The 23,814-nt window shown below is 43.3% G+C and overlaps 1 protein-coding gene across 4 annotated transcripts; it reads right to left on the bottom strand.

Annotated features, from left to right (window-relative positions):
- Positions 1-1,709: 1,709 nt before the first annotated feature.
- bnip2 (BCL2 interacting protein 2) lies at positions 1,710-23,527 on the bottom strand (the record flags this gene model as incomplete). 4 transcript variants are annotated; one of them, XM_080761542.1, is made up of 12 exons in its annotated part: positions 22,556-23,527; positions 11,394-11,489; positions 10,452-10,522; positions 10,173-10,355; positions 8,359-8,541; positions 8,053-8,155; positions 7,834-7,965; positions 5,239-5,325; positions 5,040-5,138; positions 4,519-4,554; positions 3,967-3,992; positions 1,710-2,568 (listed from the first exon to the last, which is right to left on the bottom strand). In XM_080761542.1, exons 1-11 carry the CDS (start codon positions 22,918-22,920, stop codon positions 3,971-3,973), a joined length of 1,377 nt encoding a protein of 458 aa, XP_080617668.1. In that variant the 5' UTR covers positions 22,921-23,527. The 4 variants fall into 4 exon arrangements, with proteins under 4 accessions (XP_080617668.1, XP_080617667.1, XP_080617669.1 ...); XM_080761541.1 differs by lacking the exon at positions 3,967-3,992 and having other exon boundaries at positions 22,556-23,526; XM_080761543.1 differs by lacking the exons at positions 3,967-3,992; positions 4,519-4,554.
- Between the last annotated feature and the right edge of the window lie 287 nt (positions 23,528-23,814).

Below are 23,814 nucleotides of genomic sequence, written 5' to 3'. Positions count from 1 at the left end.
TTCAGACATTTAACAACTTAAATACCGGTACCTCAATGCTTTGTAAACTTCTTCCTCTTCCTCTTCACCGAAAATAACCGATTTACAAGTTATTTTAGATCAGCTATTTTCAGGGGGAATGTTCACACAAATATTTCCTATGGGTCCTGGACGCCCTGTTGAAGACCCCTGCTCTGGGGTATTCCATTAGGGCACAATTGTTTTTAATAATCCTCCATTTGTCATACACTTCAGACCTCATGTAGCCTATGTATTTGAGGGAGGAGCGAGGAGATGTGGAGCCAGCAGTAATACAGGTAGAGATGTGATATCAAGAGGGGACAGGCTGTCATGAGAAAACATTTGTTTGGTGAAGTCAGCAATAAATTGATTTCATAATTATTAGAGCTAGAGTGGAAAGGGGTAGTAGTTGATAGTGGCATGAGGCATCATGGCCATACCCACACCAACACAAGCTGTAGTCTATGTAATTTGAATGGGGTTTCTAGGTGTAAGTATGTAGGACTATGGGTGAAACGTTATAATGGTAATATGTTGTAAAACAATGAGTAATGGTAATATTTAGTGGTTTAACGTTTACAATTTAAAAAAATAATAATAATTCTTCTTAACCGTGCACTTGCACGACAGCAAACCTATTCATGGGGAACATTCACCAAAAGCAGCTGATCTACAAGCTCACAAGCTGTCATGATGTTGTGCAGCCTATATATTTTGGTTATTTGATTTTATATAGTGCTTAAATTAGTCCTTTAATGCAGAACGATACAAAAAAGGCAACATAAACCCATAATAATTGAATAAAACTGGAAAACATCATTGGTTTGTGATCAGTTTGACTGCTTAATGAACAGTAAATACAGGATTAGGTTAAACCTGGCTGTTAGCCTGGTCCGGAGCAAGTCCAAAGCATAAATTCCCATGGTAATTTATGTAGCATCCCTTTCATGAAACCGAATCAAGCCTCAACATATCCAGGTTAACTGGTTAAGTTAATCTGGCAAGATCAACCAGCTTTCATGAAACTGGTTAAGCACTGATCCAGGATATATTAAGCAAGGATATGTGTGTTAAAGCCCAGCTTAATCTCTAATCCAAGTTTCGTGAAATAGGCCCCTGGTGTAGCCTACAGGAAAAACAACTGACCAAAATAATTATCTACACTATTGTAGTTATCACCCATCTAGTCTAAAGAAAGGGCTAGGCCTACCATATAGCCAATTGTTGAGACGTACTTAAAATAACATGTAACACTGAATCTGAGTATGAAAGTCAGTGCAGAAATGTACGATAGGTTATTATAATGAACCCATTTTAACTAAAAAATGGGTTCGCAGTTCGCTGTAGCCTACACAAAAAAGTGTAGCTTTAGGTACATTAATCATTAATGTACCTGAAGCTACACTTATGGCCTTTTTTGTGGTTAGAAAGTAAGCTACATTAATGTATAGCCTAATATTGTTTTTGTAAATTAGACTATCTTGAAATCACTATTAGCTCAACAGCGCCATCAACTGGGACAGCTATGGCTTCGTCAGCAGCAAATGTACAGCATAGTATTTTTCAAATAGAGCATGGGCAAAAAATAAATCGATTTATGTACACCTGTGTTAATGTATTTTGTCACACTTCACAATTTCGGCTACAGCACCTTATCAGTTGGTTTTGTCCTAAAAAGCACAGCAAATTTACAAAAACAGTTGTGTGGATCAATTACCCATTTATTTGCAGGAAATAATGTACAAGAATAAGCTCACCAGTACATTTTCTTCTGTAACATCAACATAGATAAATGTGTGAACATGTGTGGGTGAACATGAATCATGTTCAGCCGTGACCCAAATCCCTGCTTCAGACCGCAAATTCTTACAAACATTATCTTCCAGCCACAATTCAGAAACAACATTCAAGTGATTGGGAACAGTACAACTTTTTTCTTCTTCTCATTCCCAGGCAGGATTCCATTTCCTGCAAAGAACTTCAGCAGTGAAATTGAACAGTGACATGGGTGACGTGAATCCTGCTCTAAGAATGCCACTCGTGGGGTCAGATGACCTAAAACGCAATTTAAATCAGAGCAACCATAAAAAATATATTAATCTTTCTCCTTTGTCACCTCTTGAATATAAATATAATATTTGAAATGTGATGAAGCCGAACATGCATCAACTGTTTGTATCAAGAGTGCCTTAAATACATGAAGTAGATACATACATTGAACAGTAACTACGGAGACAGTATCTTGGTTTGGCTTGATATAGTACATAAAAAGTTTATAAAAATGCTTCAGTCAACACATGATAGAACTACTGCCGATAAAGCACATGGCACACAACTAACAACCCAGCAGAGAGTTGCACAACGTAACATGCAGCATAGTTTCAAGAGGGCACTTCTCTGACAAAGAGCTAATGCTCCAGTTACATCGCAGAGAACATCAACATATGAGTGGCTGCAGTCCACATTCTTCTACATCCTCTTCCTCCAGATATTGCAGTGCATGACTGAGTAGTGAGTTACTCTGGATCAGCAGCGGCTGCAACCTCCACTTTGCTGTCCTGGTCAATGCTGTGAAGAGAATAGTGGGTTCATTAGGTGTCTGTCAGAGTGGGGCAGAGCCATGTCAAATTGCATGTCAACTGCCTGCAGGTGGCACTACCTACTAAAGTGCATTAACCATCAATTTTAATTACATTTTGTTTACTTTTTTTCATGCCTAGTCTTGTATGCAAAACAATATGAATTTCCTTTGTGAATATTATTTTCATTACATTTTAACTTGGTTTGCATTGCAATTATCCATCGATTTAAAGTTTCCCTATTTCACCTTTCATGCCATTTCAGTAGAATATCAGCTGAGAGTAGCTAGTGATATGGATAATACTTAGTCGCATGCTGTGCATCACAAAAGGATCTACAAGCTCAACTCAATGCAATGAGACAGGTTATGAACTTATAGTCTATTTTTGGTGCATGACAAGATGCACAACCAAGTATAAATCAGGTATATGAGGTATTATTGGGGCACATACGTTGGTTAGACATACCAACAGTCCTACAGTCATTTAGTCAGACAAACCCGTGCTGCAGGTTAAAAATCACCTGTGGCTCCCGAGTCCTGACATGCGTAGTGGGTTACAACTAAACCGCGCTGCGACACGACATCCTGGTTACACGTCACCATTTCTTCATTTAGAGAAAATAAAATGTTGCAGTCAGAGGCTCCTTGAATGGTTTCCACAGAACCTGGGACTCATTCCTCGCATATATTAACTCTCGCTGAGATTGTTTGACTTCTTTTTCATATTTAGTTTTTCTCGAACCTTTTTTATTAATTTCTCTATCTGTATATTTTTCTTACTTTATATTTCTAATTTCCAATATTATTATTACTATTGCTATACACATTCAATTGTGCTTCTCTCTATAATTCTCCCCTCAGGGGGGGTGGGTTCAATCACAATCTGTGTTGTCCTTAGTTCATGTTTTGTATTGTTCCTTTTTTGTCTTTGTATGTCCTGTATTTTAAAGTGGAAAAAAACACGATAAGTGTTATCCAATAATTATACTTTGATCAATTCAAGTTTTTCAGCTTAATTTCAGTTGCTTCAGTCCAAGAACTGACCAGAAATAATAGATTGTATGCATGCTTTAATCTATTGTACAATAACTACACCAAAATGTATGTTGTACTTCTATAAAACTTGAATATTTTGACATTAAGTGATAGGAAGTGCCCACTGGCTGACATTAGAGTTTTATTACAATTGAATAATATCAGTAAGGAGCAGGTATAGCCTACAGCAAGTCATGCAGGTAGCTGTGAGAATGAACAAGCCGGTGTGCAGTGAGGGCTAGTTACTGGAGGGACCATGAAAGTGCAACCACACACCACAGTGATGTTTGACGACCACAGTGCAATCACTTCACCCCATCGAGCAGCACAAACACCAGAAGCGTACTTACCAACCTACCAACGTCCTATTCTAAACCTGTAATTTTAAAGAAATATTCTAGTAAGTTATTGTTAGTGTCCCAACTTGACCTGATGCTACCAACCACTAACAAAAAAAAATCTTCTTTCTTTTTTAACTTGTGATAGCGAAGTACAGAAAATGATACATCATATTAGGCCGACAATACATTTACTGTATAGTGTGTAGTAAGCAATATAGATTTGAAGGGAAGAAAAACAATACATTGTATGGGGTCTGAGCTGAATTTCAGTTTGTAGAAACAGCCACTTGACAAAAACTTAGTGAGGTTTAACAGTTAAAACCACTCAATTTGCTCATTAAAAGTTGCTCAATGATCAGTTGCAGTTGAGTCAATTGTGAGATGGCGGGGAAGACAATTATTGGAAAAAGTTAAATTAGAATACTGGGGTGGATAGCTGCATCCCTAAAAGCCAAACAATCAATTTGTTATTTGTTAATTAGTTAATTAGTTTCGTGCATTGAAACAATTAACAATAAAAAAATGGCTGAAACCCCTTGGGTGAATGTACAGTATATATACCTTTTAGGGGTTTTCCTATTTTTTTCGTCGTCAAACCTTAAAAGGGCAGGGAAATGGGGTTAGGGAGTAGAGAAAAATATATAGAGAAATATACAGCCAACAGAAACCAAATCCGAAGGAGCACTTTGAAATATCTACGGCACATTCATCTGCCATGTTAATACATCCAAATGAGGCTAAGCAAATGCAAAGGCTTTAATTGTCCAGGATCCTTTCTCAAGAACAATATTTGAATACATGCCAGAAAAGAACAGAGATGACGGTGACAGAATATTGTCACTTGATTAAAGTACACTGATTTATATTTTATCGTATGGTATCATATATCTGCCATTTCAAAATAATATACGGTATATATTATTTATTCAAAAAAAAAACTAAAAAAAAAAAAAGATTCACAGTAGCATGATGAACAAAATCGTTTGGGTGAATTTCTAAACCTTCCAAAGACTCAGTCACAGATACGGTGGCTGAGTGAAACTTGTAAAGCGCTGATGTGTATCTGAGTGGAGCATACTTACTGCTTGATACACTCTGGTATGGACACGTACTCCATAGGGACCAACTCGGCCAGGTCCGCCAAACTGAACACAAACTTGATTTTCTGACTAAATTTGGAGCTAAGAAAAATAGCAGGTGTTGTTAAGAACAATGTCCAGTCTTACAATTATAAAATCATTTTCTCCATTAAATTAGCTTAATTTTTAAGGCTATCCTTACCTTATGAATGGTTTTGTGAGTGCCAAGAGTGTGCGAATAAACCAAGAGGGATGAACTATTATCAAGGACTTCAGATTCTTCCTTAACCTGCAAAAAAGTGCCTGAGCATTTATCATGTGCTGATATGAACAATATTTCTCATAATTAAACATAAACAGGACAATGAGTTTACTCTAAATTGTTTGTAAGGGGGAGATAGGAGCGTAGTTTACTCTTGAACACAGCCTGCAGTTTAGAGCTTTATTTTTGTCATATTACAGCACTTTCTAAGTATCGGTGTAGGCACAGTATAATCTGAATATTTATGGTTGTTTTAATTTAGGGACTGATTCCATAACTTTGCCTTCTGCAGACCACTGGTACGTGCCTATGACTGGCCAGAATCATCTTGGTGTCTGCTTTGTTTAGCATTATACATTATTTCTGTTAATTCATTTCATTATTGTTATGTGCCAACTGTGCAGACTGAATCATTTGGATCGTATGACATGTCAAAATGACTGTGCAATGAGAAAATGGTAAAATCTTGATTACCCACCTTGCCCGACTGTGCAAGTTGAATCCTACTGAATTCTAATGTATAATGTCACAGTGTGCATGAGACTATGACCTACCGACATTTGCCAGGCAATGTTCTGCCTTGAGTAAACAAAAAAAAAGATATGGACCTGGTCTCGACGAAAACGTGTTGGCAATTCTCCCAAGGGAACTGATTATACAGTATGTACATGCCAACAAACTGTCTGCATGTAGACTAGCAGATAATTTCCCATGCTTCACTATTAAGGTGATGCGATAATTCTTCTGCTAATCAAAGCAGTTTGCTAATGTAAGTCGCTCTGGATTAAGAGCGTCTGCTAAATGCCTAAATTGTAAATTGTAAATTGCTAATACAATGACGGCCCTTCCCTTCCCCTATATTTTTAACAGTAGATGTTAATGATCTCGTGTTGTGATACCAGCTTCACATCATGATCATGGCCTGCCATTTATGACACTGCAATTACTCTGTGTTAATTAATTAAGGGTTCACACCACTCCCCTGGCTCCCAGTCCTATCAAACATAGCGCCCCCCCCCCCCACACACACACACACACACACACACACACACACACACACACACACACACACACACACACACACACACACACATCCGGCGAGCAGCAGTGCTCAAGGATGCTTCAAAAGGTCAAAGACTCTCCCCACCTATCAATACATGCAGACATCTTCAAACCACCCACTGCTCGTTTTTGGCTGGGGGCCCCCGGAAATGCTTTGGCCATGTTTCGCGAACCCCGTCCCACCCCCAATACAAATTGACTGCTACAATAGAGCACCGAAGTCTGACATCAATATCGGTAGAGGGCACAAATCCCTGGTTCATGCACTTTTTAATTTGCATTGGAATCCCCATAGGGAGATTTTAGATCGCCTCATAAGAACTGTGTTTGAAATTAACATGTCATCCCGGCCGTTACACTCACATGGATATGAAGAATCAACTGACTGAGAGAAAGCGCTATTGTTACTGCTGCTGATTTATTTACATTTTCGCTAGAAACAGACAGTATCATATATGAGTGACTGACTGTCATAAACAATACAGAGACACCTCCCTGACAATAACGCTGAGACAGCTTGTTTATTTTTCGACCACAATACTTATGAGACGATTTTAAGATGCCCCCATGTTATTCTCCATAGAGAAATTACTTCCGTGAAACCAGGGGAATCTGAGGGATAAGCGAGTGACGTCAGGACTTCGGCACTCTATAACCTTAATATTAGAGAAAATACATCATAAATAAATACTGAAACCAGATATAATCATTAAGGAATGTTTATGCTGTACTGTGTACTATATAAACTCTTAATTTCCATTTTCCAGCCACTCAGTTGCAAAAAAAAAAAAAAAAGGGAGGATAATCTGGGGACCCCGCCAAAATAATTTGGCGACCCCCGGGTTGAGAACCCCTGATCTAGACGACCAATTTGGAAGAACCCCCCACCAGCTGACTTCACCATCCAATCAGCTTGGAGAAGCGAATGGGAGACAAGGAGGTCCCAAACAAACACCTGGTGTCAGACCCCAACCAACAGTTCCCTGGCACCACCCGCCCCTGCTTGGCCAGCCTTCACAAATGGGGCAGTAGCCCAAGCCCACTGTGTGTGTTGTGTTTGGTGAGGAACAAACTATGGAGCACATCATTGAAGTTTGTCCTCTCCAAAGACTGGAAGGAGGATTAGTCACCCTCCATAGTCCATACAGCAGACCAGAACGTGCGATTCTATTCTATGTCTGAACATAGACAGCATAAGTGCATTGTATGTAGTCATAGCACGTCATAGTACATAATGTATATCATAGTAGTATAGATGTATAGCTTATATGTATAGTTTCATTATAGATATTCCACTGTTACTTTCTTAGCTTACGCATGTTTCATGATAAATGTTTTTATGTGATGTATTCCCCATGCTTTTTGTTCTTGCTTAATGTAAGTCGCTCTGGATTAAGAGCGTCTGCTAAATGCCTAAATTGTAAATTGTATAGACATGGTAACATGGTGAAAGAAAGATTAAGCCCAACTCACCTCCTGTCAATTTGTTGATAACATTTCCTGAGCCAGCCGACAGTGGGCATCTTTTTTCGTGATGTCGCCCCATTCAAATACACTATCATATAGTTCTCTGCGACCAAAAGCTCCAGAGTGCCAATGACATACCTGTGACAGAACAATCCCATTAGCATTGGTTCAATAAAATACTCTAATGTAGGAAATGGGAAAAGCTATTCTCAAATAATTCCTCACTTGAAAATATTGTCCATTATGTATCTGTAATTTGGTTGATCGCTCTCAGGCATAAAGCAAACAGCAAATACGATAATGGCATTCAACCCATCTCCGTAGTAACCTGCAGAAAAGAAAAAAATCAAACAATATTCCTGTACCTTGCCTGCTGATTTTATAATTGCGTCTTTTGCCACTAATATAAAATTGATTGAATACTTTATTAGGTGGTTTGTTAATGATACCAGTAGTACTAGTAGGTTATGCTAAAAGCATAACAGGAAAAGGCTTGTTTCCATTGTGGTCTGTAAAAGGCAACGCACTGACCTCCATGGCTGATGACCCTCTTGTAGGGCTCAATAGCCTTCATGTCCACTCGATGTTCCTGGTCTCCGATGCGGAATATTCTCCAGCGTCTGCCCTCTTCTCTCTCCTCCGAGGCAGCGTACTCGTGCACCGTTTCCACGCCCTTCTGTAGAAGCTCTGTGGTTTTAGGCTTTGGTAGGTCATCTGGAGGAAAGAAACATCTGTTCAGTCTACATCTTGGATTCATGTGTGCTAGTGTGGAGGGGACTCGGGGAGTTTATTTCTGAAAACCTTAATCACGTGTGAAGATTCCATTCTTTTGCACAGATTAGGGTCAATATTGTATTTTATAGCAGTGTATTTACTGCGTGGGACACATCATAAAACTCACTCCATGTTTATCACGCATCAGAGTGATATGGTCAATCAAATAACTGCTCTAATCATGTATCATTTGAGATGTCACACATGCAATAAGCTCGGTGTAATTTAGGGATATAGTGCAACCCAACAGAATCATGCCTATATTCGAGTATACTTTATTACATACGCAAATAACACAATCAAATCAAATAAGTTTTAAAGTGTTGAATAAGGTGTCTATCTAATCTAACCATTCATCAGATGAATGACATGCAAGGCAAATGTTTGGAATTCAGCTACATATGGGAAGATGTGAAATTGGATTACATTGCTATATTGTAAGTGTAATAATGCTTTTTCAGTGTTTTTTGGTTGGAATATAGACATTTTAATGTAGCCACATTGTATCTTCATTCTTGTTAATGGCACTGAAATTAAATATTTTAATATATCATAGCATTATTACACAGACAAAGAGCAACTTTGTGACTGACAAAGGGACCGTTTCTTTTGATTCAAATACAGGACAAATGATTTCAGGGGGAGAGGAATGATGACATGCTGCTGACAAAACGTCCAATGAAACAATAAAATAAGTTCCTCAACACAAAGACACCACCTGATTCGTTCAAACAGTTGATGCACACAGAGATATAACCGAAAGGCACGGCATAATCTGGACATTTCTGGTTGATTATCTCATGGCTGGTAGAAAACAAAGGGGGCTTTGCTGTTCCAGGAGACCTTACCACGCAAAAGGCAGAAACCTGGTGCTGGCCTGAGGCCTGTTTCCAGGCAAAGAATGGAAACAATCCTTCCGAGGGACAAAGAGGTAGGCAGCAGAGTGGAAAACACAAAAACAAAAACACAACACATTTTAACTAGACTTCACCGAGTCCACTGCCTCAACACTCTTGAAAAAAAGTAAGAAATGTGCATGTGGATCTGAGAAATGGGAGAATGTGGCTTAGAGTTAACCACTTAAAACCTAAGCTTAGTTGACCAGAGTCCCCCAGGTATCTATACTAGGTTGTTTTTTTTTTTTTTACCTCTACAGTGCATATCTTCTCCAAAAACAGCAGATCTACAAGCTCACAATGCGTTGCGACGAGTTGTGACGAGTCATTCTTTCAAAATAGCGACGTGAGGTGCCCATATTTGGACCCACATTTTGACATTTAAAAAGAAAACAAGACGTCCAGAGACATCCTGGGCACTACATGCGGTAGTTCCTAGGACGTCTGTGGACGTTTTGGGCATACACTAACTGTGACTTCAACAGACGTCACACTATGATGGACTATCAAACCTCCCATTGAATCTCAATTTGCAGTTCAGCTCAAGCTCTAATCGGTTGTTTTGCAAAAATACTGTCAACTTCACTCCTACTATTCTACTATGTTAGAATTGGAGGACATCAAAGCACTGACGAAGCAGGCAAATTATCTGAACACAACGCAGTCACGTCATACCTTCCCATTCAAACTCATTGCTGTTGTCTGAGGGTGTGTCTATATCCTCGAGGTCCAGTTCTGTGCTGTCGAGTTCGTCAGAGAGCAGGGAGCCTTCACTACGGTCAAGATTAAGGCTGATGTCTGGAGCTGTAAGCCTCTTCTTGTCTTTTTTTCCATGGTTCATGGCATACCCCGGAGCAGCTGCCATGATTTGGACAGAAGTTAAAAATGTGTAACAACCAATGATGCGCCCCAGTGCCATACTGTTGAACTGTAAACACTCATTTGTTAATTTACCTGGCTCTCCCTCTCCAGAGGTCCCACCAAAAAGCTCATGATCAAGCTCCTCCTCCTCCTCAGGCAGGGGCCTAAACATAAAACCAGTATGAGATTATCAGGCCATGATGAGTATTAGTGCAAAGATAGTCTACCATTCATTTTCAATGGAAGTAGGGGACGTGACGCTACGAAGCAAATCCGTCGTTTTTGGCTGCTGCAAAAGATACAAAGCTACAAATTGAAGTTGCACTGGATTCAACCTCCAGATGCAAAGATACAAATCTACTACTGTAGCTGCCAACGTTGTCGCGAAGCGCGAACCAATCAAATTGATTCGTTTTTTGTTCTTCAACCCATGCTTCAAATTCAAACGAGTATAAAAATCAGCTGGGACTGAGCAGAGCCGGCTGAGAGGCTAGGCTAGCAGTTTGCATGGTCGTAGTTGCTAAATCTGGAATCATGGAAAAATATGAATTTCTATCTAATATTTTAGTTACAATGAAATTGAGTTGACGTGTATGTATATTTTGCATCGGCCAGTGTGAACGCAGCATTAGTCTCTCTTTTATGTATATTTGACATCAAATGGAACAAGTGAGTTACAAATCCTTATGGTCTAGAGTAGAAACTGGAGCAGTGGTTCCCAACACTGAACCTCAGGAGCCGTGCTACTTGTTTATCGGTGGTTCTCCAAGTGGGGTCCAGGGACCCTCTGGGTTCTTTGTGGGGGTTCCGAGGGCACCCTTACAGGTCTCTATCTCTGAGTGTACAAATGGAACTCTCCCATTTCGACCGTGGGAAGGCTCACCGGAACCGGACCGGCACGCTGGGAGGCGTGGATGCATTCCTGTGGGTCTGGAAGTTCCTGGGACACCCCGGGGACCCCCACACGGAGTTGCACCATTCACTTCACACGGGTGTGATTTTTTTTTATATCTATGGGTGTCACTGATACAATACCTGGGAAAGTCCTCATCCTGCCACTCTTCTTTAAGCTCCACCCCTTCCATTCTTAAACGGGCCTCTGTTGTGGCCACTGACTCCTGGCGCTCCAGACTGCAAAAAATAAAGACTTATGGTAGTTCTTTTGTTGATGGCATAACAAAAAAAAGTTTATATCTAAGATCTAGAACAAAAGGGCTTCATCTGCAACAACCAAAACTATAGTTCTTTTAAGTTGTGTTCGCGAAATACTTCGCTTATGGGAGGTTTCGATCTGAGAAAGCGAGGTGCAGATATTCATTTATGAACTCACACAGGCATTTTATATGCACTGTGGGTTTAAGGCTCGTGACGCAGGCACCCAGCGCCTTAGGCGTATATAAGGCCTAGCTGCTGCGTCACAGGCCACTCGTTTTCCTTCTGCCACAGAGGTTGCATGATAACGCTAGCCAGTTATACTTTGGGCGATTCAACACTTCATAAACCGGGCGAGAGACAGGACTCAAGCTCCGTGAGGTTCCCTAGTAGTGTACTGGTTAGATTCATATCTATTTTTTAAAAGCAGAGAGAACTCTAAAGCTTTTCCTCGACGTTTAAATTAGTTTAAAACTCAGGAAACTGCTAATTTTACTACAAGCTAATTCGCGCGAGCGAAGCTACCTAACATAGCTACTCTCACGGGCCTAACACCCGTCCCAGCTAGCTTAAACACACAGCTTTTTTTCTCGACGTTAAATTTTTAATTCAGGAAAACTAGCTAATTCCAACAAGCTATCTTCCCGTTGGGAAGCTAGTTAGCCTTAGCTGCGCGGAATCACGGGCCTATTACCCGCGGCTCCGTTAGCTTATAGCTAACTTGAGAACAAAGGAACGGGTGAACCCGCTCTTTTTAAGATAGCCGTTCACTAACTGTGACGATAGCGAACAGAGGAACGGGTGAACCCGCTCTTTTAAGCTAGCCGTTCACTAAACTGTGACGATAGCGAAAAAGAAAACAAATGTCTAAGTTTGCTTCTACGAGAAGTTCGAGGGCGACAGACCCGACCCAGACCTGCCTCCTCAAAGGGAGAAGCAGGTCTGCGAAGGGCCTCCGCGCTCCATGCCTAGACAGCGGGTCGACTGGCCACCGTTAGCACGTAGCACACCAGTGCCGCGTGCTAGCGCGGCTAACAAAGACAACACTGCATCCTCCCGGGTCCCGATAGCCAGGGCCGAAACCCATGACTACGGGGCCTGGGGAGCGAAGCAGAAAATGACGACCCAGCCAAAGCAGCCAACTGAGCGGGGGAAGTTACACGCTATACGGCATATTACCGTAGAAGAGTTTCCTCCCGCTCCATTGACTAGACCGCGCCAGCTGCTAGTCAAGGCTGCCGTGGAGCCTCCCCCGAAGCGCGCAGCACACACTGTCGTGCCTAGGAGGATGGCTGACCGCAGAAAATATTTTTCTATTGTCCCGGGCTCGCGCATGCTCGCATTGTTCGACCAGGGAAGCCCTGCTATATCCCGTGCGACAACATGGAGACCGTGCCCCGCATCACTGTGTCAACACAGCACCAGCCCGACGGCCGCGCTACGCGAGCCCCAGGCTTTGCGGCCTTCCCTCTTCCCACTACTACATCCAACAGAGAGTATAGTGGTCTCGAACCACAAACCAAACGTTTCAGTGGGAATGTACACGCAGTTCTGCCCCTGTGCAAACCCCTCAAACATGGTGAATGTGCATGATTATGTCACAAATGTGTATGTTTTTTAATTCAATAAAAAAGTAACACAAACATCTCACTCAACGCCGTTCCCCAGACCCACTGCTTCCCTCAACATTACAAGGTATGTACATTGTGAAGCTAGGTTTGTTTAGCTGTTTAGCTAACATTTAAAAGAGGTCGGGTTTAACAACCTCGTTGGATGGTCGCTGCCATCCTAGCATGCTTAGCATTACTAGTCAGGCTGCTTTCAGGGTGGACGACGGACACAGAGGACGCCCCGGGACCGCTGGCCGCTGCTCTCCTCCGCCCTACAAACGTTTCAGAGGGAATGTACATGCAGCTGCTGCCACTGTACAGAACCCCTCAAATGTTAAAATGTGCATAATTATGTCACAATGTGTATGTTTTTTACTTCAAAGAGTAACACAAAAACGAAAAACACAAGAACAACTTGAAACCTGACACAAGGGCATAAGCCCATACGTGGGGATTATAACCCGCCTCTGGGACAGTTTTAAAACTGTCCCAGGCCCGGGAGGTCACGCCCAATTATTTTTTCAATTAATTGAGAAATTAACGGCCTGTCTACTGATGCCATGCCTCTACACGCCTAGGCCACTAGAGTGCACCAGAGCCTCACAGACAGAACCTTCCCCTAGAACGGGGGCTTCTCCTCTCACGGGCACAGGCCCATACGTGGGAAATATACGAGAGCAGGGGTCAGGACGTACCCCTGAATCTCTCCTCCCTTCAGGGGTCCGAGTTAGAGGGTAGTGGTCACGGACCTCACCCTCAAAACCGCAGACTCTAAAGACATTTCAAAGCCGAAAATTGTGCATGCTACTAGCCTCTGTACCATTTTCTGCATTTGTTGTTAATGTGTATTCTCTGTATTTTTTTTTATAAAATAAAAATATACATGAAACAAAAACACGAATACGACCTGTAGGCCATAGGCCCATACGTGGGGAATAACCACGCTCTGTGACAGTATTATACTGTCACAGGCCGGGTAAACTACGCCCAATTATTTTCTCACCTCAATGAAAGAATAAAGGCGTTTAATGGTAATGCCTCTACGCGCCTAGGCCACTAGAGTGCACCAGAACCTCACAGACAGAACCTTCCCAGGAGGACGGAAGGCTCCCTATCACCCGTTAAAACAGGTGTGCAAGACCCCATTTGCCACACACACCGCGGGTGCGGGACAATACAGAGGGGACGTGCACGCAGAAATGCCTCAGCACAGGCCCCTCAAAAGAGCACGATCATGTGCTTCACATTCAGCATGTGTTAATGAGATAATCGCCACAGACAGTACTGTTTAAAGCAGCTCTCATTCTCTCATCTAAAAGAAGAGAAACATTTGTCCCCATGCGCTCAAATCGCTAGAGGGCACCAAAGCCTCACGGACAGAATCCCCTGAAACAGAAGGGGCTCCCTGTTAGGTCATCAAGCTCAGTGCTGGATACTGGGAACTCCCCATGATCATGCGCACTATAGCAGAGGGCTAAAGGTTAAATAAAACCGCACACTCTCGAAGGAATCATCTTCTCGAGAGCAGACGGAGAGGATAGGGGCACATTCTAAAGGAGGAAATCGATTCCGTCCTGCAGAAAGACGCCATCTCAGAGGTCCCTGTCAACCAGTCTCTTAACGGGTTCCCCGCTATTTTCTGGTGAAAAGACAGGGGGCGGGCTTCGCCCATTCAAACCTCAGAGCCCCGACTCGATTTTGATGACTTTGGCTTCAAAATGCTGACACCGCCAGCCCTACTAAGCTTACTCCGCGAAGGGGACTGGCGCACGTTAAATGGACCTACAGAACACATACTTTCAAGGTCCAAACTACCCCCCCGCACAGGAAAAAATTCTGCGCTTCGGGTTCAAAGGGAGAGTACGAATACAACGTCCTCCCGTTCGGACTGTCCCTGAGTCCGAGAGTCTCTGTGAAGGTTACAGCCACGGCTATAAGCTCCACTATGACAACAGGACATTCGTCTAGCAGCGTGCATAGACGACTGGCTCCTGTCAACAGACTCGCCACAGGAGGCGCTGTTGCACACTCAACGAGTGCTCAACCACCTCCACTCTCTAGGGTTCCGAGTGAACCAGGAGAAGAGCGTGTTAACGCCGACACAGTCTATAGACTTCATCGGTATAACGCTGGACTCGATTTCTTTCACGGCTCGTCCGAGCCAAGAAAGAATAGAGGCGATAATACAGTCCACGGCATCATTCAAAAGGGATCGCTCGATTCCTTTTCATGCATGCCTGCGGATGGCGGGGCTTATGGCCTCGGTGGTTTACATAATACGCCTAGCCAGGCTAAAATATGAGACCTTTTCAACAGTGGATGAATGCGTTACGCATACCCATGCACCGTCGCCGCCAGAGGGTAACAGTGACGTCACAATGCGTGCTAGCACTGAAATGGTGGGCGGACAGATGAGCCCTCTCAGAAGGCGTCCCTATGGGCAGACCTCTGACCAGGAAAGTCGTCACCACAGACGCCAGCATGTCTGGCTGGGGAGCCACATTGGAGGGCACTACAGCCAGAGGACTGTGGACAGGACAACTACTGTGCTTTATAAATAAAGTTGAGTCCTGCCACATCAATTATCTGGAGTTGATGGCGGTGTTCCTCGCACTGAGGTGCTTCGAACCGCGCATCCAAGGTTGCCACGTCCTGGTCAGGACAGACAACACGACAACGATGTGCTACATCAACAAGCAAGGGGGACTCAGGTCCCCCCGCTTGCACCAACTGGCTCAGAAACTCACGTTGCGGTGCAGCGCTCGTCTCTTGTCCATTACAGCGTGCCACGTCCCGGGTGTTCTAAACACAGGAGCGGACCTGCTGTCCAGGGGAAACCTCCGATACGCAGACTGGTCACTACACCCCGAGGTAGAAAACCAGATCTGGGGCAGGTTCGGAGCGCCCGAGGTAGACTTGTTCGCCTCAGAGCAGGACACGGAATGTCCTCTCTTCTTCGCCATAAGAGGACCATCGACATTGGGACTAGACGCTCTAGCTCACCAATGGCCCAGGTCCCTTCTCTACGCCTTCCCTTCACTGAGTCTCATTCTCCATACTCTGAACAGAGTGAGGACTCAGGGTCTGACGCTACTTCTAGTAGCACCAGCCTGGGGCGTGTGGAGGACGGAGATAGCTCCCCTCCTCTACAGCCGACCATGGAAGCTCCCTCTACGAGCGGATCTCCTCACGCAGGCGAAAGGAGAGATCTTCCACCCTTGCCCCAGGGACCTAGACCTATGGGTCTGGCCCGTGAGAGGGTGATGCTGACAGAAACCGGCCTCCCTCCGAATGTTATTGCAACAATTCAGAGAGCCAGAGCCCAGTCAACAGCAATACGCTGCGAAACAGCCTGGAGCGTGTTCGGGCGGTGGTGCTTCGAACGACCTAACCAGGTTACCCCCTTCCAAGCTTCAATAGTCGACATCCTGACATTCTTGCAGGAGTTCCTGGATAGAGGTCTAGGCCTCTCTTCAGTGAAAACCCACCTGGCAGCCATCTCGGCTTGCCACGTGGGCATTGACAACCAGACGGTATGGAAACATCTGCTGGTAAAACAGTTTGTGAAGGGCGTACGCAGGGACTGTAAGATCAACAGGCCCCTGGCCCCCTCCTTGGATCTGTCACTAGTACTCAGGGCTCTAACCAATGAGCCCTTCGAGCCACTGCAGACGGCTGACTTAAAGTTTCTTACTCTTAAGACAGCCCTCCTAGTCGCTCTGACGACCGCTAAGAGGGTCAGCGATCTACATGCACTTTCGACCACTCCAGAGTGCATGAGATTTGACGACAGGTCAACCAAGGTCACCATCAAAGCAAACCCAGCCTTCTTACCAAAGAATGCTTTCTCGGTCTGCGTACCGGTGGACCTACAGGCTTTCCACCCTCCCCCCCTTCGCCACGGAAGAGGACAGGAGGCTGAACCGCCTTTGTCCAGTAAGAGCGCTCCGCGCCTACATGGACAGGACAGGCCCCTACAGGATAGGCCATCAATTGTTCGTATCCTGGGGTGAAAGAACCAGGGGAAAACCTGTCACCAAGGTCACTATCTCCAACTGGATAGTGCAGGCCATTCATCTGGCCTATACCACTCAAGGAATAGAGCCTCCGCTTACGCTAAGGGCTCATTCCACGAGAGGCATGGCAGCATCCTGGGCGCTCCACAGGGGCATCTCGATCCAGGACGTCTGCACAGCAGCGAGCTGGTCCTCCTCCTCGACCTTCGCCACATACTATAACCTAGATGTGGCGGTGCCTTCTATAGCGCACGCGGTCTTGGGAGCAGCCGCACCATAGGTGGACTATAATAAAGTCCACCTTACAGAGCCCCGAAGGGAAGGGGACAAAGTCCCCTCCTCCCTCTATAAACCCAGGCTACCTGGGGTAGTCTCCGCCCTACCCCAATTAGCCACTAAGTGGGACCGGGCCACAAACCTGAGGTTTGTCCCCAGCCCTTAAATTATCCCAAAGTCCTAGGACTCACTGGCTAGTTCTGGATACGGGAGTTCATAAGGTCCCATAAGCGAAGTATTTCGCGAACACAACTTAAAAGAACATGAAGGTTACTTTAGTAACCATGGTTCTTTAAGTAAGTGAGCGAAATACTTCGCTGAACACCCTTCTGTCATGCTCTGTGGCAGAAGGAAATTGTTCGAGTGGCCTGTGACGCAGCAGCTAGGCCTTATATACGCCTAAGGCGCTGGGTGCCTGCGTCACGAGCCTTAAACCCACAGTGCATATAAAATGCCTGTGTGAGTTCATAAATGAATATCTGCACCTCGCTTTCTCAGATCGAAACCTCCCATAAGCGAAGTATTTCGCTCACTTACTTAAAGAACCATGGTTACTAAAGTAACCTTCATGTTCTCAACACTTGATTGTTGTTTCCGTATGTGCTTAAAGACTGCAAGATCCAGAGTGTCCATTTAACTTTACAAAAATGTAACTATGAAGAAAGGGTATAGTTTCATACGGTTATTTTACACCTCCTTATTGTACACCTTGATCTTAAAACCAGCAACATTGCTTACAACGTTTTGTCCACTAAATGGCTGTGTGAAATATATATGTCACCTTCATGTGTATGTTTACTAGTACAGACCACAGCAAGCTTGTGGCTGACTGCCACTTTCAGCCTTACAACCAAATTACTTCCTATTTATTTTGTTTTGCACGTTAAACTAACGTTGAGTAGAGAAGCATCGTAATATCATGCTTCTGCTCAGCAGTGTGAAGGCATACAGTGCAGCTTGGTAGAGCTAATCAATACCAAATTCACAGTTCCCTGCCTGTGTTTACTGTTCACTAACAATTCCATGGGCTTCAAACTCACCACTGGCCACATAATCAGATCACTGGCTTCTTGAAAAGCTTGGGGGATAAAAGGCAGCGTGTTAAGGGCTTAGCTTGTAAACCATATGGGTATTTATTAATGCTGATCATTGTATCTGTGTCTATGGTATACAGAGCTCCCTTTGATCCATAAATCACAAACACGACGGTACTTGCACTCTCAGACACAAAAACATCCCAGGCATTCTGCACTCAAGACATTTCATAACCATCAGTTTAGTAGTTTGGTTGTGTATAGCGTTAATCTCCATGTTACACTGGAAATCAGCTGAGAGGGGGAGAAGTGCTACAGGAATGTGGCTCCTTGAAATCAAACCCTCAAAGGCAAAGTGCACTGACTGGACGCATGCATGACACGAAGCCTTCGCACATGGGCCTTATTTTTTTCCTTTCACTTATGCCTAAACTCTTTAGACATGTTTTACTATTTTTGAAATTGAAGGAAGGATGCCAGCACACAATAAATGTCCTTTACACATGGTTTATTACCTCTGTCGAGACAACGGAACGGACACGTTTCGGCCAGGTGGGCATTCCTCAGCGTCAATTGCACAACACTAACTGTGTTACTATTTTTGAAAAACATTTAAAAATAGTTCAAATAGCCTACCACCGAGACAGGAAGACAAAATATAACGTTATATTTTGTCTTCCTGTCTCGGTGGTAGGCTATTTGAACTATTAATCTGTTCAGACTAGGCATTAGGGCCATCATGATCATGATTTGAATTTCTTGTATTCAGAGAATTCATACCTACATTATTTTGTGTCAAATTCAGGACTGTTTCGTGTGTATGTGTACTTGGCCCTCTTTTCGGTATATTGTTTCTATTAGGGAAACATTAGGTAAGATTTGGGGTACCCTACCCATTGTTTGTCATCACAGTTATTTATATTTTATGTTAAACACACTAGCTTAGGTGTGAGTGCCACCTCCTGTATTTTTGGAGTGGTGCAACCACTCCCTTACGGAGCTATGTGTGTGGCTGGGTGGGTGGGTCTGAGCACGAAAACAGCATGGTTGTTTTTCACCATTTGTGTGCAACCTAACACACACACACACACACACAAACAAACAAACACATTAACTGTATGATTTCGGGTGTGCCAGTACAGTACAGTGACAGTAGAGGGTACAGTAGAGGGACTCCCACATATTATATATTTTGTTTTGTGTAGAGAAGTCATTTTTGTTCTGGACTCAGCTGTCCTATTTCCCAGTTGTTTTTGCACCTCACTTGTTAATAATACCCCCCCCCCCCCCCCCCTTCTGGCTTGACTTTATCCTTGCCACTCAACAGTCTCTAAGACACTGGTATATTATTATTATTATAGTGATATAGCTTTTTCAAATTGCTTGTGAGGATATTCATGATTATCCCAAATGGAAATTCACCATAAATGTATGTAACAGTATATCTTGAGTCATGGTAAGATAACATCTTATATCCATTTCCTAGTCCAAACATTGCCTTATTAAGTTATTTGTGAAAATAACATCTATTCTACAAGATGATTGAAAACAGACATTTTTAAACCCACTTTAAATGATTTATCTCAACATTGATATTGGAAAGCAGTTTACAAAAGCAGTTTATCCATTTAAGATGCCTCCAATCCTTTACTGAAATGTTTAAGCATCAGATACTATCATGTTAAATCCAACCCCTTCTAAATGAGTAAAGAATAGGTCATACTCATAAGGCAGTGTTAAATGTCACAAAATGATTCTCGTCTCCCATTGTCCCTTGCTGTACATAATGGGATCTATTGACTTAACCTTCGATTATGATGATGATGATGGAGGCGGTAGGGATACTATACTGGTACTCGTCATATGTATGACAACGATGTATGTATGTGTCATATGCACTTCTCCTCAATGACTCAGTCAAAAGTCAGACCAAGAGATGTGCTGTTGTTCACAGGCAGTCAATCCAATTTATATTAGTCCAGACTCCAGTTATGGCCTGCTTTAAACCACAAAAACTCAGGGCATACAAATGGGAATGGGTGGAGATGGGTCACTTAATGTTTATTGTATTAGAACTGTTAAAGCCCAATTCTGATTATAAAGACTACTAATTCATGCTTCCCCTGGCCCAAATAATAGGCTAAATCTCCAAACAAAGACACTTGTTGGCACTTGGCAGCAGCGATGAAAGGAAGTACATTTACCTACATTTGATTGGTGGCTGGCATTCATGTATGCCTTACTGAAGCCAAGAGGATACCGTCCAAAATAAACCACACAATCAAATTGTATGGGTGGTAACAGTACATTGAGGACGACTCGCCCCTTTTCTGTTTTACTCCCGGACTTTTTCCCAGTGAGGGGTGGGAGAGGCTGGACGGCAGCTGGACTTAGTTTGAATCTCTCCAACTATAAACTTTCACGACAGCAGACAGCCTACAAATATAATTTATGAAAAGGCTACTACAGTGAAGTCGGTCCATGGAAGTTGTTGTAGGCTATGTGGGGATTATCTGACGAGGTCAGTGAGTGGGCAAAACCTTACATATACTAAATTATACTAAATTGTTTATAGGGTCAATATAAGTAAAATGATGAAGCCTTTTATATTTTTCCAAAAAGAATACAAACAGCCAAATGAGCCAATAGCATATTACAAATGTACAAGTTATCCCCCTCACTGGGGAAAATTCCGGGAGGAAAAACGGGCAAGCACTGTGAGTATTGTCCAGTATTCGTATGGGCTAGGCCTGTCTACCGTAAACCAGGAAACACTTTGACTGAGAGTCAAGAGCATACCCAAGAATCCACAAGAACTAGTGTATGCTGCGCCTGCATGCAGTCATAGGTCTCTACATTCAAGATTAAAAAGAATATATGCTGTTAACATTATCATGAAAAGGCTATATGCTGCAAGAAATTCCACCCTAACCTAGCTCTATATCTATCATCTACGCTGCTACGCTTTAGCTCCGAGATGAGGTTCTGAGAAAAGCTATCCCTGAGCTGGTAGAAATGGAGTCTAGCTGGGTCGAGCCCTTTCGCAGTATTTATTTCAAAAAGTAAAAAGTATCAGAACCAAGATACAGTTGATAAACTTAACATATCGGTAGGCACCTAACATTTTAACTGAGGCATCAAACAACCGCTTAAATAAAGTGTTGCAGCGTAGATATAGAGGTTCCAAACGGAGCAAACCCTAACCTAGCCCCTTTCGGAACCCTCGGTTACCTTTTCTGAAGTTTGGTACCCTAGGGTCTCCGATAGCTTATTCCACTCTCCATAGGACGCAGATTAACCCACTCTCTGTTCACGGAGAGCTGCGCCGCCACTTGAGTGTGGTTGAGATGTTTCAAAGATGCATAACACCGCTATAGGAGACAATGGAAACGTGTGCGAAACGGCATTATGCCGGTAAGTATTTTTAATCTTTTTTTGAAGTTTTGCTTCGCTGAAATTCTCTCTCCTTTCTCTTCCTTGACTTCCCATTGCCTCCCGAGCGGCGACTGGCTAGCTGCACGTACTAATTACTGCATCGGATTGGCCGACCATGTGCATGCAGGATGTTTATAATGCTGTTGTGTCGTGGGAGGCGGGACATTGGAAGTGAGGAAGAGAGAATTTCAGCGAAGCAAAACTCTAAAAAAGTTGTCTCCTATAGCTGTGTTATGCATCTTTGAAACATCTCACCAACACTCAAGCGGCGGCACAGGTCTCCGTGAACAGAGTGGGTAAATCTGCATCCTATAAAGAGTGGAATAAGCTATCAGGGACCCTAGGGTACCGTCGTCCAAACTTCATAAAAGGTAAGCGAGGGTGCCGAAAGGGGCTAACCCTACTGTAAATTTTAGACTGGGGTCTGGGGCTAAAACTGACGTAATTGTGTCTACAGGAGGAGGGACTGTAGTAGCAGACTCTTGGCAGCATCAGGTTTGATAGAATTGATTAGATATGCACAGTGTTGGAAAAGAGGTGGACCCTCATAGAAAGTGATATTTCCTCCTACTCGTATAGGTGAAAGGTGACATTCATTAGATAAGATTAGGGCGTTCTGGGACAGAAGGCCAAAATGTGTCTCTCTCTCACACGCACAACACACCCGTCCCTACCTTCCCAAAGTCGTGTAAGTTTGGGCGAAGCTCACGGGAGTAGAGCTTCTTGCGTCCGATTGTTTACGTCCATTGTCTGGCGTTGTCCTTTCCTGTGGCTGACCTCCTGTTTGGGTTAGGCTCTCCTGGCTCTCTTGAAGTGCCTCCACGCCATTTTCTACGGTGGATGCTGTGCTTAACTGTAGCTCGTCTAATTCGTCCTCATCTCCAGACACCCCAGAGGATGAAGGACTCGGAGTCTCTCTATCTTCCAGGTCCTCAGTAGTCCTGGGTGTGTCAAGATCAAGATCTGTGATACTATTGTTCAAACTCATATCGCCGACACCCTTCAGCACAACGTCAGTCTCAATCACATCGGAATCCATACGATTGCCTGGAGCTAATACGGAGTATTAAACACTCCCGATGTAAGTGTTTAATTAATCCCCCTACAAATACCGGATTACCTGTCAACAGTTAGCTAACGTTAGCTGTAGTCAGTTTAAACAACATACTTTATTAGCAGAGTAAATAACTCACAGAACACTCTTGTTTTCTATATACGTCACTGCGTTAAATCGGTCCAGACAAGTCGTGTAGATTTGACAAAAGTGTTTTTCGGAGCCAGCGCCTTAATTGTTCTGTTTTATTCCCTTTCCTTCTGTCTTCTTCCTTCCTTCCTCCCCGTCCCCGAGCCACACAACTGCGAAAGTGGCAAAAGTTACGCTAGCTCCACTGGCTAATCCTTAGCTAATTTCGCATTAATCTGCTAGAATCTGTAAAACTAAAACAAACAAATCGGAAAGAGAATGACAACTTGCGTGGCCATGTATGGCTTTAAGGGCATGTGCTATAGTCCTGTTGATATTCGTTTTACTATGCTGGCTTTCCATAAATCCCAGAAGTGAAGTTGGCCGGTTTCTAACTTGTTGTGTTCTTGAGTTCTTCTACTGACTAGCCACTGAGCTCAGCTGCAATGCTAGCATAGTGCCCAGAGCAGCAGAGCCTTCTGTGTGTTGCCAGTTTAGTTTAACGCTCAGTAAATCAGTGCTAGTATTTGTGTTTTTTTTAAATCACACCCGTGTGAACTGAGCGGTGCAAAAAACCAAACGAAGCAATATTTACTGTACTGTCTGTACTTTACTATACTGTGCTAATATTTGCCTGTAAGATGTAGTGGGGTAGTAGATGTTATTGACTTAAGGCGAGACATGGCAGCTAGGTGAAATCATGTTTTCTTTCAAAATAAACATTAAAAATACAGATTTAGATGTTTATTT

Source organism: Protomyctophum bolini (genome assembly GCF_963924005.1).
Source record: "Protomyctophum bolini genome assembly, chromosome: 4".
NCBI classification, from domain to species: Eukaryota; Metazoa; Chordata; class Actinopteri; order Myctophiformes; family Myctophidae; genus Protomyctophum; species Protomyctophum bolini.
The sequence above is the reverse complement of the archived record's forward strand: the minus strand, read 5'-3'. Positions and strand labels throughout refer to the sequence as shown.